The sequence below is a fragment of the Lithobates pipiens genome, unplaced genomic scaffold (assembly GCF_037356315.1).
Source record: "Lithobates pipiens isolate NorthernLeopardFrog02 unplaced genomic scaffold, aLitPip1_a1.2 Scaffold_24, whole genome shotgun sequence".
NCBI lineage: Eukaryota > Metazoa > Chordata > Amphibia > Anura > Ranidae > Lithobates > Lithobates pipiens.
The window spans coordinates 14,701,209-14,718,123 of NW_027507786.1; the positions used below are offsets into that span (position 1 = coordinate 14,701,209).

The 16,915-nt window shown below is 51.9% G+C and overlaps 1 protein-coding gene across 2 annotated transcripts in view; it reads right to left on the bottom strand.

Annotated features, from left to right (window-relative positions):
* The window catches only part of SVIP (small VCP interacting protein), a 31,362-nt gene that overhangs the window by 10,908 nt on the left and 3,539 nt on the right, over nucleotides 1-16,915 (bottom strand). The window contains exons 2-4 of one of the 2 annotated variants that reach the window (XM_077453615.1): nucleotides 11,426-11,485; nucleotides 8,539-8,589; nucleotides 6,911-7,033 (exon numbers count right to left, since the gene is read on the bottom strand). In XM_077453615.1, the coding sequence (XP_077309741.1) occupies nucleotides 6,911-7,033; nucleotides 8,539-8,589; nucleotides 11,426-11,485 (234 nt within the window). The remainder of the gene's footprint in view (nucleotides 1-6,910; nucleotides 7,034-8,538; nucleotides 8,590-11,425; nucleotides 11,486-16,915) is intronic. The other variant, XM_077453616.1, reaches the window with a different exon arrangement.

Here is a 16,915-nt window from a genome sequence, read left to right on the forward strand (position 1 = left end):
TCTTTATGGAAATGCCGGGTGAGAAGACCTGACTCATTCCAATTCATCCCAAATGTGTTTATTAGGGTTGAGGCCAGGTCCTTGAAGGCCACCTGAGTTCCTCCACCCTGAACTTACCAAGCCATGTCAATATGGAGATGTTGGATGAGAAGAGGAAGCTTGCTTTAATTCATTTCAAAAGGTTTATAGAAGGGTTGAGGTCAGGGCTCTGTGCAGGACACTAAAGTTCCTTCACAACAACTGGTCAAAACATGTCTTTATGGATATGTTGGATAAGAAGACCTGTCTCATTCCAATTCATCTCAAAAGCTGTTCAGTAAGGTTGAGGTCAGGTCCTTGAAGACCATCTGAGTGGCCTTCAAGGACCCTCCACCCTGAACTCATCAAGCCATGTCTTTATGGAGATGTCGGATGAGAAGACCTGACTCATTCCAATTCATCCCCAATGTGTTCAGTAGGGTTGAGGTCAGGGCTCTGTGCAGGACACTCAAGCTCCTCCATACCAGACTGGTCAAACCATATCATTATGGAGATGTTGAATAAGACAATCTGGCTTGTCCAAATTCACCCCAAATATGTTTGGTAGGGTTGAGGTCAGGGCTCTGTTCAAGTTACTCCACACCAAACTGGCTTTGTGCACAGGGGCACAGTCATGCTGGAACAGAAAAGGGTTTTCCCCAAACTTACAATGTTGGGAAATAGTTAATTAGTGTGGATGCTGGTTTAGGAACATGGGGTCTTCTAATTCATTCCAAAGGTGTCCAGTAGGGTTGAGTTCAGGGCCTTGAAGGCCACTCGAGTTCCTCCACCCTGAACTTATCAAGCCATGTCAATATGGAGATGTTGGATGAGAAGAAGAAGCTTGCTCAAATTCATCTCAAAAGGTGTATAGAAGGGTTGAGGTCAGGACTCTGTGCAGGACACTTGAGTTCCTCCACAACAAACCATGTCTTTATGGAGCTGGTTTTGTACACAGTCATGCTGGAACAAAAAGGGGTCTTACCCAAACTTACCACACTATTGGAAGAGCTCTATAACCATCATCACTAATTGGCCAACCGCGGTCCACATCAGGACTGAGTGAAAGTCACATCCAGACCACCACAGTTCCTCTTTTGCCCAACATCCTTTATATCCCCTTTCCGTTCCCCCCTCCACCCCGCTGCCGTTTGCACAGCAGGGTGGAAGGTGGGAGACACGGCGGTTCTAGATGGAGGGGAGGAGCTGCCCAAGCTAACAAGTGGGCAATTGGTTGCTAGGATGCAGGGCAGTCCTAGCAACCAACCACTACCTTTCTTATAGAAAAAGTTGGGCAGCTCCCGCCCTCCATCCAGACTTGCTGTGCCTCTCGCCCTCTACAAGGTAGGACTGTGGAGGTGGTAGGACATGCCTGTAAAAGGATGCAGGGGAAATGCTATGATGTGAAGGGGGGGGGGGGGGGGGGGGCTGAGGACATTGCTATGAAGAAAAGATGTGATATAAAGAGGGGTGGGCTAAGGACCCTGAATCCAAATGGATTATTTCATGAGCTCATTTGGATGAGGCTTACAAGGGGGGTCCTCTGCCAGTACATGTGAATAGGTGGAGACTACAAACACTGCCCCTAAAGCCTCCACCGAGTACTACAACTCCCGGTCTCCATGGGCTGTACATGGCGGGTGCAGAGACTGGGGAGATTCGGGATGACGGAGGATCCGTGTGAAGCGTCTGCCTAATAAACATTCTAACAAGGAAGACGAATCTGCTGCGTGGGCGAAGGTGAGCAAAGCCGCATTAAGATAATGACCTGCATCCCTGAAGAACGCGGCCTGTTAAATCCCATCCTACAAGCTCCTCTCTGGCAGATAGAAGGCGTAGGAAAGGTCCTTCATCTCAGCGAACTTGTCACCAGATTTCCTGCTGCCCGTCTGCTTCACCCGAGGCTCCGGGAAAGTAATCCCATCAATCTAGGCAGGAGGATCTCCTCCGCCACCTTGTGTCTGCAGCAGGAAATGCAGGATAAAAAAAAAAAGTAAGAGCCATAGGGAGCTGAGAAGTGAAATCCTGAAATGTGAGAGAGCGCCAGCAGCTTTCTACCAGCAGTGCAGAGTATTTCAGGAGAGGAGACTTGTAGCGGAAGGGGCAGACTACCTCAGGAGAGGAGAGTTCTAGAGGAAGGAGCGTCCTCCAGTAGTGCAGAGTATTTCAGGAGAGGAGATTTGTAGCGGAAGGGGCAGACTACCTCAGGAGAGGAGAGTTCTAGAGGAAGGAGCGTCCTCCAGTAGTGCAGAGTATTTCAGGAGAGGAGACTTGTAGCGGAAGGGGCAGACTACCTCAGGAGAGGAGAGTTCTAGAGGAAGGAGCGTCCTCCAGTAGTGCAGAGTATTTCAGGAGAGGAGAGTTATGAAGGAAAGAGCAGAGTCCTCCAGCAGAGCAGAATATATCAGGAGAGGAGTGTTCTAGAGGAAGGAGCAGAGTATTTTAGGAGAGGAGAGTTACAGAGAAAGGAGCAGAGTGCTCCAGCAGAATATTTTGGGAGAGGAGACTTCTAGAGGAAGGAGCAGACTACCTCAGGAAAGGAGAGTGCTGGAGGACTCTCCTCCTTCCTCTATAACTCTCTTTTCCTGAGGTAGTCTGCTCCTTTCTCTGCAAGTCTCCACTCCTGAAATACTCTCCTCCTTTTCTCTAGAACCGTCCTCTCCTGAAATACTCTGCACTGCTGGGGGACTCTCCTCTTTCCTCTAGAAGAGTATTTCAGGAGAGGAGAGTTCTAGAGGAAAGTGAGTCCTCCAGCAGTGCAGAGTATTTTAGGAGAGGAGAGTTATGGAGGAAAGAGCAGAGTCCTCCAGCAGAGCAGAATATCTCAGGAGAGGAGAGTTATAGAGGAAGGAGCAGAGTATTTTGGGAGACGAGTTCTAAAGGAGAAGAGTCCTGCAGCAGATCAGAATATTTTAGGAGAGGAGACTTCTAGAGGAAGGCGCAGACTACCTCAGGAGAGGAGAGTGCTGGAGCACTCTCCTCCTTCCTATACAACTCGCCTCTCCTGAAATACTTTGCTCTGCTGGAGGACTCTCCTCCTTCCTATACAACTCGCCTCTCCTGAAATACTTTGCTCTGCTGGAGCACTCTCCTCCTTCCTATACAACTCGCCTCTCCTGAAATACTCTGCTCTGCTGGAGGACTCTGCTCTTTCCTTCATAACTCTCCATCCTGAAATACTCTCCACTCCTGAAATATTTCCACTTTTTCTCTAGAACCCTCCTCTCCTGAAATACTCTGCACTGCTGGAGGACTCTCCTCCTTCCTCTAGAAGAGTATTTCAGGAGAGGATAGTTCTAGAGGAAGGCGAATCCTCCAGCAGTGCAGAGTATTTCAGGAGAGGAGAGTTATGGAGGAAAGAGCAGAGTATCTCAGGAGAAGAGAGTTATAGAGGAAGGAGCAGAGTATTTTGGGAGAGGAGAGTTCTAGAGGTAGGAGGAGGAGTTCTAGAGGAAGGAGCAGAGTATTTTGGGAGAGGAGAGTTCTAGAGGAAGGAGGAGGAGTTCTAGAGGAAAGAGCAGAGTATCTCAGGAGAAGAGTTAGAGAGGAAGGAGCAGAGTATTTTGGTAGAGGAGAGTTCTAGAGGTAGGAGGAGGAGTTCTAGAACTCTCCTCTCCCAAAATACTCTGCTCCTTCCTCTAGAACTCCTCCTCCTTCCTCTAGAACTCCTCCTCCTTCCTCTAGAGGAAGGAGGAGGAGTTCTAGAGGAAGGAGCAGAGTATTTTGGGAGAGGAGAGTTCTAGAGGAAGGAGGAGTTCTAGAGGAAGGAGGAGTTGTTCTAGAGGAAGGAGGAGGAGTTCTAGAGGAAGGAGCAGAGTATTTTGGGAGAGGAGAGTTCTAGGAGGAAGGAGGAGGAGTTCTAGAGGAAGGAGCAGAGTATTTTGGGAGAGGAGAGTTCTAGGAGGAAGGAGGAGTAGTTCTAAAGGAGGAGGAGTTCTAGAGGAGGAGGAGTTCTAGAGGAAGGTGGAGGAGTTCTAGAGGAAGGAGGAGGAGTTCTAGAGGAAGGAGCAGAGTATTTTGGGAGAGGAGAGTTCTAGGAGGAAGGAGCAGAGTATTTTGGGCGAGGAGAGTTCTAGGAGGAAGGAGGAGGAGTTCTAGAGGAAGGAGCAGAGTATTTTGGGAGAGGAGAGTTCTAGGAGGAAGGAGGAGGAGTTCTAGAGGAAGGAGCAGAGTCCTCCAGCAGTGCAAAGTATTTCAGGAGAGGAGAGTTAGATAGGGTAAGGAGCAGAGTCCTCTAGCAGTGCAGAGTATTTCAGGAGAGGAGAGTTAGATAGGGTAAGGAGCAGAGTCCTCTAGCAGTGCAGAGTATTTCAGGAGAGGAGAGTTAGATAGGGTAAGGAGCAGAGTCCTCTAGCAGTGCAGAGTATTTCAGGAGAGGAGAGTTAGATAGGGTAAGGAGCAGAGTCCTCCAGCGGTGCAGAGTATTTCAGGAGAGGAGAGTTAGATAGGGTAAGGAGCAGAGTCCTCCAGCGGTGCAGAGTATTTCAGGAGAGGAGAGTTAGATAGGGTAAGGAGCAGAGTCCTCCAGCGGTGCAGAGTACTTCAGGAGAGGAGAGTTAGATAGGGTAAGGAGCAGAGTCCTCCAGCGGTGCAGAGTATTTCAGGAGAGGAGAGTTAGATAGGGTAAGGAGCAGAGTCCTCCAGCGGTGCAGAGTATTTCAGGAGAGGAGAGTTAGATAGGGTAAGGAGCAGAGTCCTCCAGCAGTGCAGAGTATTTCAGGAGAGGAGAGTTAGATAGGGTAAGGAGCAGAGTCCTCCAGCGGTGCAGAGTGTGACAGAACCAACCAGGACAGAGGTTTTGGAGGGGACTGCAGGGTCGCCCTACTGACTATAAGCCCCGACATTAGGGGGAGCTGCAAGAATTCAGGAAGATGTTATTGGCACACTTAGCAGTCCAGGAAGCCACGATGGCCTCAGCCAACCTGAAACGCAGTGAGAAGATGCATGTGAAAAGAAAGCTGGATAATGAGGTTTGCACAGTCCTGGATCTTCTTGAATACTTGGTGCCGAGCTGTCGGGGCGGGCACTGACCCGGGTCACCTAGGCTTGTCTAGGTGACTAGTTAAAAGGAGAAGTCCAGCCTGAGCGCGTTCGGCTGGGCTTCTCCTGAGGGTCACAGGGGTGCGATTCGTTTTGCTCTCCTGTGACCCGTTCTCAGCGGAGAGGTCTGAGGTCCGCTCTCTGCTGGCCTCACACAGATCAGTCCAGGCAGACGCGTCATCCCAACAATGGGATCCACCAGGCGCCCGGACCGATACCCGTCTCAGCCTCTCAGCGAGCCGCTTCCCGCCCCATTTCACGGCTCAGCCGAAGTAAAATTTAGTCTGAACGATCTGCCAGGACTCGCTATAAAAAACCGACAAACGGCTTTGTGCACGACGCTTTAGATAAGAGGAGGGAGCAGAGTATTTCAGGAGAGGAGAGCAAGGAGCAGAGTCCTCCAGCAATGCAGAGTATTTCAGGAGAGGAGAGTAAGATAGAGGAAGGAGCAGAGCCCTCCAGCAGTAGAAGACTATAAAACAAACCCCCAATGCTATGCAGATTCTATGATGCAGTCCTAAGGACGCAACGCGTAGGGTGGGGCTGCAAATGTGAGGCCCTCACGCTGGGAGCGTCCCCAATATTTTAGAAGAGGAAAACGTTAGATAGGTGGAAAGAGCAGAGCCTTCCAACAGAGCATTTCAGGAGAGGAGAGTTAAAAGAGGAAGACACAGAGTCTTCCAGCAGAGCAGAGTATTTCAGGAGAGGAGAGTTAAAGAGGAAGGAGCAGAGTCCTTCAACAGTAGCAGACTATAAAACAAACCTCCAATCCTCATGCAGACACTGATGCAGTCCTAAGGACGTAACGCGTAGGGTAGAGCTGCAAATGTGAGGTCCTCACACTGGGCGTGATCCCAATATTTTAGAAGAGGAAAGTTAGATAGAGGAAGGAGCAGAGTCATCCAGCAGAGCAGAGAATTTCAGGAGAGGAGAGTTAGATAGAGGAAGAAGCCGAGTCCTCCAGCAGTAGAAGACTATAAAACAAACCCCCAATGCTCATGCAGATTCTATGACGCAGTCCTAAAGGACGCAACGCGTAGGGTGGGCCTGCAAATGTGAGGTCCTCACGCTGGGAGCGTCTCCAATATTTTAGAAGAGGAAAGACAAAGTTAGATAGAGGAAGGAGCAGAGCCCTCCAGCAGTGCAGAGTATTTGACATATAAAATCTCCCATTCCTTAGGTCAGCAGTGCTCAGCCAATATAAATACAGCTGTAATTATTCCATACCCTGCAAGCGATCAGAGCCGGTTTTACAGGAATTAGAAGCACATACAAGTACAGAGTGTTTACACCACACACAGTGCATGTATACGATACAATCTCTGTTCTCTAGGGATGGATTCCCCCCCGTCCTCAGTACTCCTCTCCAGACTGGGGGGGATCCACCCCTAGAGAACAGAGATTGTATCGTATACATGCACTGTGTGTGGTGTAAACACTCTGTACTTGTATGTGCTTCTAATTCCTATAAAACTGGCTCTGATCAGGGGGGGCTGATGTTTTCAGGGAGCCATGTACAGACCTCTGCAGCCCCTCCCACCAACCATGCAATGCATAGAAAAGTACAGAGACCCAGTGATGACATCACCAGGTCTAATGTAAGGGATGAAATCGGAAAACGTTTTAAAACTCTTAGTGCAATCTACAGGAATCGTTCGATCCGTAGGAAGGAGGACCCCCCCTCCCCCCCCCCCCCCGTACTAAACATGGGAAAGGCTCCAGTCCCCCCAGGACTCGCTAATAAAAGTCCCTGCAGTGGGATCGGAGAATTCATAGAACTACATTCTATATTTCACATGCAGGTTTGTAGCTGGGAGTTCTTCACCAGTCCGGCCCCCATTGTTCCACCTACCCGCAATCCGCCTCCTCCCCCACCACCGGCGGGCACGGCCTCACTCGTCATCTTCTCCACTTCCTCTTTCTTCTTCTTCTTCTGCTCCACGGAGATCGGGTTCTTAATTCCCCGATTAACAGTCTGAAATCACACGGAGGAGAAGTCATTCATAAATCCTCACAGTGGCCACAGATGTCCCAATCTGACTGTACAATCGTCTGCAGATTTCCCACAACTACACAATGCTGGAGGAGAAGGACAGATCCGGGGTCCCCCAACTTTACATACCATTTACTAACATTTGTGGGCTAAAACAAATCCAAATCAGAGTCTCCCCTCTACATCAGGTGCCCATCAATCTCCCGTACACGGGGGTCCCAACCAGAGTCCCACCCTTACACCAGGGGCCCCATCACAGCCCTTCCATACCATCAGGGTCTCCCCTCCAAGTCCTCCCCCCTCATACATCAGGGTCTCCATCCGATACCCCCTCTTACACCGGGGTCCCGATCAGAGTCCCACCCTTACATCGGGGTCTCCATCCGAGACCCTCCCCCCCCCTCATACATCGGGGTCTCCATTCGAGACCCCCCCTCATACATCGGGGTCTCCATCCGAGACCCCCCCCCCCCCTCATACATCGGGGTCTCCATCCGAGACCCCCCCTCATACATCGGGGTCTCCATTCGAGACCCTCCCCCCCTCATACATCGGGGTCTCCATTCGAGACCCTCCCCCCCCTCATACATCGGGGTCTCCATTCGAGACCCTCCCCCCCCTCATACATCGGGGTCTCCATTCGAGACCCTCCCCCCCCTCATACATCGGGGTCTCCATTCGAGACCCTCCCCCCCCCCTCATACATCGGGGTCTCCATTCGAGACCCTCCCCCCCCCCCTCATACATCGGGGTCTCCATTCGAGACCCTCCCCCCCCCCTCATACATCGGGGTCTCCATTCGAGACCCTCCCCCCCTCATACATCGGGGTCTCCATTCGAGACCCTCCCCCCCTCATACATCGGGGTCTCCATTCGAGACCCTCCCCCCCTCATACATCGGGGTCTCCATTCGAGACCCTCCCCCCCCCCTCATACATCGGGGTCTCCATTCGAGACCCTCCCCCCCCCTCATACATCGGGGTCTCCATTCGAGACCCTCCCCCCCCCTCATACATCGGGGTCTCCATTCGAAACCCTCCCCCCCCCCTCATACATCGGGGTCTCCATTCGAGACCCTCCCCCCCCCTCATACATCGGGGTCTCCATTCGAGACCCTCCCCCCCCTCATACATCGGGGTCTCCATTCGAGATCCTCCCCCCCCTCATACATCGGGGTCTCCATTCGAGACCCTCCCCCCCCTCATACATCGGGGTCTCCATTCGAGACCCTCCCCCCCCTCATACATCGGGGTCTCCATTCGAGACCCTCTCCCCCACTTACACCAGGAAACTTCAAAACAATGGCAACTTTATTATCAGAGACAAACAAGCAAAGCACCCCATCCTGGGAGCTTCTCTTTGCTTGTTTGTCAATAAAGTTTCAATCATTTGAACGTTCCCCTGGACAGCCTGGGGAAGGCCGATGGAAATCTCTGGATTGGGGTATTTTTGTTTTAAAAAACAATAATGGAGAGACCAAATCTTACCTCCATCTGCCTTTTCTCTGCCGCCTCCGCCAGCTGTCTCCTCTTCAACTCCTGGGGAGAGGACAAAAATACCATCAGAGGCCGCCTCCCACATCCGCCATATACGACAACCTGACCCCTCCCCCCACATCCGCCATATATACGACAACCTGACCCCTCCCCCCACATCCGCCATATACGACAACCTGACCCCTCCCCCCACATCCGCCATATATACGACAACCTGAACCCTCCCCCCACATCCGCCATATACGACAACCTGACCCCTCCCCCCACATCCGCCATATACGACAACCTGAACCCTCCCCCCACATCCGCCATATATACGACAACCTGACCCCTCCCCCCACATCCGCCATATACGACAGCCTGACCCCTCCCCCCACATCCGCCATATACGACAACCTGACCCCTCCCCCCACATCCGCCATATACGACAACCTGACCCCTCCCCCCACATCCGCCATATATACGACAACCTGACCCCTCCCCCCACATCCGCCATATACGACAACCTGACCCCTCCCCCCACATCCGCCATATACGACAACCTGACCCCTCCCCCCACATCCGCCATATATACGACAACCTGACCCCTCCCCCCACATCCGCCATATACGACAACCTGACCCCTCCCCCCACATCCGCCATATACGACAACCTGACCCCTCCCCCCACATCCGCCATATACGACAACCTGACCCCTCCCCCCACATCCAACAACCTACATACGGGGACAATCAGAGGTGTAACTGGAACCTTCAAGAGAAAGTAAACCCTGATGGGTTTACTTCCTCTTACATTCCCTGCAAAGGTAAAGCAAAATGGACTACTATGCATCGCATCGCATCGCATAGTAGTCCATTATGTGTCACTTACCTGACACAGGAGCCAGCGATGTCACCGCTGTCCCCTGTAGTCCGGAGCCTCCATCTTCTCAGTGGGTCTCGCCGCTCCGCCGCTGTCATTCGGCGAAGCCGCGATGCCGTCACTCCCGAACATGCGCACGGGAGCCGCAACTCGCGGCATATCGCTGTTGGCGGTGCGGCGCTCAGTGCTGCCTGCGCGCCGCTGTCTACGACCATGCGCCATAGACAGCGGTGCCTGTCTTTCGGTAAATATCTCCTAAACCGCGTAGGTTTAGGAGATATTTCTTGGACCTACAGGTAAGCCTTAATCTAGGCTTACCTGTAGGTCAAAGTGTGGTGTAAGGGTTTACAACCACTTTCAGGGCACTAGTGCAAGAAACCATAAAGGGCCCCCAACCAAGGCCCTTCCCTCCCATCGCGGGACCCTTTATTACAGTCCTGCAGCGGGCCACCTTCCTGCTGTCTTGGGGTTCCCCCACCGTGGCAAAACGTCAGAGCCCAGACCTTTGCAACCCGTGTAGTTCCGCAACCGGTGTCAGTTTTATTAATTTTTTTATACTTTTTAGGAACCCCGTAGGGGGGGGGGGGGGGGGGGGGCTTTTCATCAGTCCCTTTCTCTACAGCAATGGTCTCCAAACTTCGGCCCTTTGCCTGCCTTTATCTGGCACTTGGGACGCCACTCCTCCCACTGATAGAAAGTTTGGGGACTACTGCCCTCTAGCAGCAGTTTGGTGCATTTCCATTATTTTATAGTCCAGGGCTCGACAAACCCCGGGCGCCTGGTCGCATTTGCGCCTAGAATTCGTGTCCTGGCGACTGGGGCAACGCTGCTGGGGTATCCCGTCTCCATTTGGACCCCGAACTCCGCCGCGCAATTGCATCGGGCCGCGCCGACCAGTAATTGAGGCCGCGGCTTTGCGGCCTTCTAAAATCTTTCGGTAGTCTGGCGCCATCTTGTGGTGGATGTAGAAATTACACCCTATTCCAATAATGCTAATTCCTAATGGAGTGAAGCTCCCCTGCCTGTTTTTCACTGCCCGCCCATTTCCTTCCCAAAGTGAAGAGAAGGAAGTGATTGCGGGCGTCATCTGGCGCCTTTTGCCCAACGGTGAGTGTGGTGGCTGGTAAATGGCTTCTCATTATATATATATATATATATATATATATATATATTATTAATTAATTTATTAATTTAATTATATATATATATATATATATATATATATATATATATATATATATATATATATATATATATATATATATATATATAATTTTTTTTTTTGTAAAAAGTAAAAAAAAAAAAAAAAAAAAATATTTTAATTAAGGAAAAAAAAAAGGGGGGGGGGGGCTGCGGCGCTATCTTCCCCTCACTCGTCTCCATGTCAGGCCAGAGACAGGTCCGGATCGCCGTTAACGACCTGGCTCCTAACTTTTTAAGCTGGCTCCTAGATTCCAAGCAAATTTGTCAAGCCCTGTTATAGTCAATGGCCACACATTAAAGCCGTGTTTCAGCTCTAAAACATTTTTTTTAAAGTCAGCAGCTGAAACAAAAGTAGCTGCTGACTTTTAATAAGGAGACTTACCTTTCCAGAGCGCCCGCAATGTCGGCCGCCGAGGCTGACACGTCCCTTGGCTCTCTCAGCGCTGCCATCCTCACTAAGGGAAACAGGCAGTGGAGCCTTGCGGCTTCACTGCCCGTTTCCTACTGCGCATGCGCGAGTCGCGCGGCGCTTTGTGAATGGGACGCGCTGTGTTAGGGAACACACAGTTCCCAGAACACACAGCGCCACCCATTACCCAGAAGACAGCGCGGAGGAGGGGAGAAGACCGAAGATCACCGAGGAGCAGGAAGAAGGCAGATTAGGAAGACTGCCTAGCAACAGGGATTTCTGGCCAGGTACATATATGTTTTTTTTTTTTTTAATTTTTAAGAATATTAATGCATTTATTTTTTAGGGTGGCCCTCCACTTTAAAAGCACACCAAGAAAACAAAAAAACGACCAGTTACACTTACCGGCAACGGTGTTTCTGGGAAGTCTTCCGAGGCGTCACCCTGAGAGATGATTGGTCCCACCTAACAGGAAACACAATCAAGAGGTCAAAAAACCCCGCCCTTCCCTGTGCTCCTCAGTTGTGACAAGTATTGACTCACACCAGTGCACACGTGTGAAACACCTCAATGTTCATACACCACGAAACAAAACAAACAAAAAAAAAAAAAAAAAAAAAAACGGGTGGGAAGTAGGCCTGCCGTCCTGGGAAGTCTTCCCAGAAACACCGTTACCGGTAAGTGCAACGGGTCATTTTCTCAAGTCGTCTTCCAGGACGGCACCCTGAGAGAAGAGCAAGTAGCTCAGGCCTTCCTTAGGGCGGGACAACATCTTGTAGGACTTTTCTTTGCCGAAAAGCCAGATTCCTGAGGAAAGTGATCTGCTCCACCAATGCTCCGGCCCAAGAGGTCACCAGAGACCGTGTAGAGTGTGCCTTAAGGTTAGCGGGGACTGTTCTACCTGCTTGTTCATAGGCTACGGTAACGGTCTGCCTAGAATTGTATTCGTGTGACCTCTGATTTGAGGCAGTCGTTCTAAGGGGGAACTCCACTGAAATTATTTCTCTCTATCTCGTTGGATGTGCATCATCGGTTAAATTACAATAAAATATTAGGTACTCCTATTAACATTTGATGTATATACTTTTTTGTCTTATAACAGACCATTTCTCTGAAGAAGACCCCTTGAGTGGGTTGAAACGCGTTAGGACTATACCTTCACTGTTGTTATAGTTGTACAGTGTCAGTAATAGTCGTGTCTGTTTCTGCACATCCATTGTTATTATTGTATTTTTTTATAGTCTTTATTGTTTGCTCTTTTGGAGTCTTTCAACTGTTCAGGTGGAGCTCATGTTTTTACCTATGTGTCATATTGTTACTGTTCAATGCCAATAAATATTAAAACATTTTTATACTATTCTGTCATACATTTATTGTTTTGCTGCCTAAAAACCCCTTTTGTGGGGGAGTTTGTTGTATTTTTCATATCTGTTTGGGGTGAGCAGCACTCTCCTAGCCCTTCGGGCAGTGTGTTCTTTTTAGTGTCTGGTAACGGTCTGCCTAACCCACCCTTTCTATGTTTTTTTTTTTTTTTCCGAAGCCTGCTCACCTCTCTTCTGGCTGCAAAAACCAACTAAACAGGTGATTGGACTTTCTAAATTCCCTCACACTGTCTAAATAAAGCAACAGACACCGTCTGGCATCAAATAAATGAAAAGATCTTTCCTTCTGTGTGAACGCTCAGACAGAGAAGGATGGAAGGACAAGCTCCTGTGACCTGAGAAAACGTGAGGCCACTGTAGGAAGATACGGGGGATCCTGCCTGAGAATAATCCGGTCCTCAAATAAGAAAAAAGGGCCCTTTTATTGACAGAGCCTGCAGACCGCCCTACCCTCCTGGCCATTGTAATATTCAGAAGGAAGGCCGTCTTAAGGAAATGTACCTTTAGCGGCACTCGAGCCAACAGCTCCAAGGGTGCCCTAGTTAGGGCCTTCAAGACTAAAGGTTAGATCCCACGGTGGAAATGTACTCATTTTCCCCCGGGGACATCCTCTCCCTAGCTGACAAAACACCTTTTAGTCAGGGGATCCAAAAGATAGTCTCCTGTCCAAAAAGCTGGACAGGGCTGCCACTTGGACCTTGATTGTCTTAGTTGCCAGGCCTTGATCTGCGCCTTCCTGGAGGAAGTCCAGGAATTGCAGGGATATCTTGTTGCGTGAAAAGACTCTCCAAACCCTGGTTTGTCTGGCCAACTCAGCAAAAGGGTCACAATTACGCTCTCTGGGCTCCCTTTCTGCCGCGGGCTCTCCCTTTCAAGAGCCAAGTTTGAAGAATCCGGGGTTTGGGTGGCAAACTGGACTCTGTAGGAGAAGGTCCTGTCATTTCGGTAAGTCCTGCGGGGGGGGGGGGGGGGCAGAACAGCCACCAATTTCAAAAGGGTAGGGAACCAGGTCCTCTTGGGCCACTAGGGAGCGACCAGAAACAGTCTGCCGCCTGACTGATTCAGCTTCTGTGTTATTCTCGAGTTTAGAGCTAAGGGGGGGGTCCAGATAGGGGATCAACGCAATCCCTTGGAGATGGAGGCGAGAAGCGACTTCTGCGAGAATCTTTGTGAAAACGCTCGGGCTGGCTGCCAGTCCAAAAGGATACGGCGCAAAACTGCCAATGCTGAACGCCCCGATCAGTGAGCACCACAAAGCGGGGACGTGAAGGTATGTATCTTTTAGGTCTGTTTTACACTCACTCAGGTTGAACTGGATGGACTGGTGTCTTTATTCAACCTACTGACTATGCAACTATGAAGACCTCTTTCAATAGATGCTTCCTGGTGCTGTACACACTTTCCATACGGAACTTCTGGTACTGTACGAATCAGTTTAGTCTTCTTAAGTTTATTATGAGGCCACAACGATGTGAGAATAAAGCCCCCCCGCCCCCTACGTTGTTCTGCTGGAACCGCCAAGATGACCCCCTGCTCTGCCAGCTGCCTGACACTCTCTAGGAAACCTACCACTTTCTTTTGGTCTCTGGGTAGGCGGGTTAGAAGGAAACTTGGAGGGGTATGGAAAGTAGCTCCAACTTGAAGCTCTCTCTCATCAACTGTAGGATGTGGGGGCTTTGGGTGATCTTTCCCACTGAGAGAGGGACTGTGAAATCCCCCCCCCCCCCCCCACCATGGGACTGGCGTCACTCAGAACATTTGTCGGCCAGCTTTGGCCCGGAAGAGAGGAGACCTCCCTTTTGCTTGTCTTTGCCGACCCCCATTTCATGTCTTCCTGCTTATTTCTCCCCCCACGTTCCACTGAAACTGTTGCTAACCTGGGGGGGGGGTCTCGAAATTAAAAATTCTCCTCCCTTTTTTAGGGAAACTTTTTGCCCTTCTCTGTGGGCCTAGACAGGGCCTGATCCAGGCCTGTGCCCAAGAGTAGGGAACCTTCGAATGGCAGTCCACACAACTGTGCTTTTAACGTGTGATCCCCATCCCAGGTCTTCACCCGCAGAGCTCTCCTGCAGATTTTGCAGTCGTACGCACCGTCTCAACTGCTGCGTCTGCCATGTAAGCCACTGCCCTGCCAATTACCTCTAAGGAGTCTACCATCTGTTTTGACTTAGAAGTACGTGATACATGATCTACCAACTTGGTTACCCACATGTCGGCGCTCCATGCCACGCATGCCTACGCCAGGGCTGGACTCAAGGCTGCTGCACTGGCCTTCCAGGCCTTGCGGTCCATTTGGTCCCTAATATTGCCTGCATCCTCGAAGGAGAGGTCAGATCGCTTGGAGCCCTGTGCTAAGGAGGTATAAAGCCTGGGTGTCTTAAGAATCTCTACTCCTCTTGGAAGCGCGGGTGCCCCTTCAACTTCAAGAGTCTCCTTTCATTCCCTCAAGATGATATCTTTGAGAGCCTGGAGGATAGGGAGAACTTTCGACTGACCAGGCCCCGGTACATCCTGTCCTGGGGTGAGACCTGGGTGACGGGCTTCTGGATCTCCTCAGATGTGTATATTGCCCTGAGGAGTCCTTCCACAATGTTGGCCGAAAAAACATGTCTGACTGGTCTGGAGTCCTCCTCGCCCTGGCTATCCTCTGTCACCTCCCCTTCATCAGGCAAGCTCCGATCAGAGACTTCTGCCTCCCCTTCCTTGGAGTCCTGAGTGGTTGGAGGTCTCACTGGCTCGAGACGGCTGCTCCCGCTGTCCCTGATAGAAAGGTTTTGTCTAGATTTTATGGCTGCCTGGAAAGCTTTAAGTGTTGACAACATCGCCATCTGCATGGAGAGAAAGTCCTTCGTGACCCGAGAGGTCTCTTTCCCAGCCAATTTGTGGATACATTTGTAGCGGAATTGCTTTGAGTAGTCTTGCGACAATTGGCCCTTGCAGTAGCCACATCTCTTGGAATGGGAAGGGGTCTTAGATTTAGGTCTACTAGCGACTCCCTGGGTCGTCAGTCGACCTAAAAGATGTACAGTAATTAGTACCAACCTCCCCATTTGCTGTACCTGCTAAGGGTTCTGGCTCCCCCCTCCCCCCTGCCAGCTGGGTAGACACACCCCCTGTGGTCTCCTCCATTGCTGTGGCCGCTATGAGCCCCTCCTCTCGCTCCATACCAGTGCACGATGCTTCCCTGCGAGCCTTGTGCCTGATGTCCCTGGTGAGAGCAGAATATCGCTCCCCCGCCGCCATGCCAGCCTCCGCTCCCGAGTGCGAGACGTCGCTGCTCTGCCGACAGTCCGGCCTCCGCTCCCGAGTGCGAGACACCGCTGCTCTGCCGCCAGTCCTGGCCTCCGCTCCCGAGTGCGAGACACCGCTGCTATGCCGCCAGTCCAGCCTTCACTCCGCTGCCAGTCTGGCCTCCTCCCTCGAGTGCTAGACACTGCTGCTCTGCCGCCAGTCCGGCCTCCGCTCCCGAGTGCGAGACACCGCTGCTCTTCCACCAGTCCGGGCCTCCGCTCCCGAGTGCGAGACACCGCTGCTATGCCGCCAGTCCAGCCTCCACTCCGCTGCCAGTTTGGCTTCCTCCCCCGAGTGCTAGACATTGCTGCTCTGCCGCCAGTCTGGCTTCCGCTCCCGGGTGCGAGACACCGCTGCTCTGCCGCCAGTCCGGCCTCCGCTTCCGAGTGCGAGACACCGCTGCTCTGCCGCCAGTCCGGCCTCCGCTCCTGAGTGCGAGACACCGCTGCTCTTCCACCAGTCCGGGCCTCCGCTCCCGAGTGCGAGACACCGCTGCTATGCCGCCAGTCCAGCCTCCACTCCGCTGCCAGTTTGGCTTCCTCCCCCGAGTGCTAGACATTGCTGCTCTGCCGCCAGTCTGGCTTCCGCTCCCGGGTGCGAGACACCGCTGCTCTGCCGCCAGTCTGGCCTCCTCTCCCGAGTGCGAGACACCGCTGCTCTGCCGCCAGTCTGGCCTCCTCTCCCGAGTGCGAGACACCGCTGCTCTGCCGCCAGTCTGGCCTCCGCTCCAGAATGTGGGACTCCGCCGCCAGTCTGGCCTCCGCTCCCGAGTGCGAGACACCGCTTCTCTGCTGCCAGTCCGGCCTCCGCTCCAGAATGTGGGACTCCGCCGCCAGTTCGGCCTCCGCTCCCAAGTGTGAGACACCGCTGTTCTGCCGCCAGTCCAGCCTCTGCTGCAGAATGTGAGACTCCGCCACCAGTTTGACCTCTGCTGCAGAGTGTGAGCCACCGACACTCTACCGTCAGTCCGTCGCTCTTGAGTGTGAGACACTGTTGCTCCGCCACCAGTCTGGCCTCCGCTCACGAGTGTGAGACACTGCCTCCATTTTCTTGAAGCCTCAGTGACCGGAAGTGCACCGCTCTAGTGAGGCACGAGTCAGCAACGTCATTTCTGGCGTAAGGGGGAAGCTGTGTCGCTTCCCTTTCCTGGGAAGATGGCGATGGAAGATGGCGATCACCTCCACTCCTCAGCCAGCCATAGGGGCTGCTCAGTGCTCCCCTA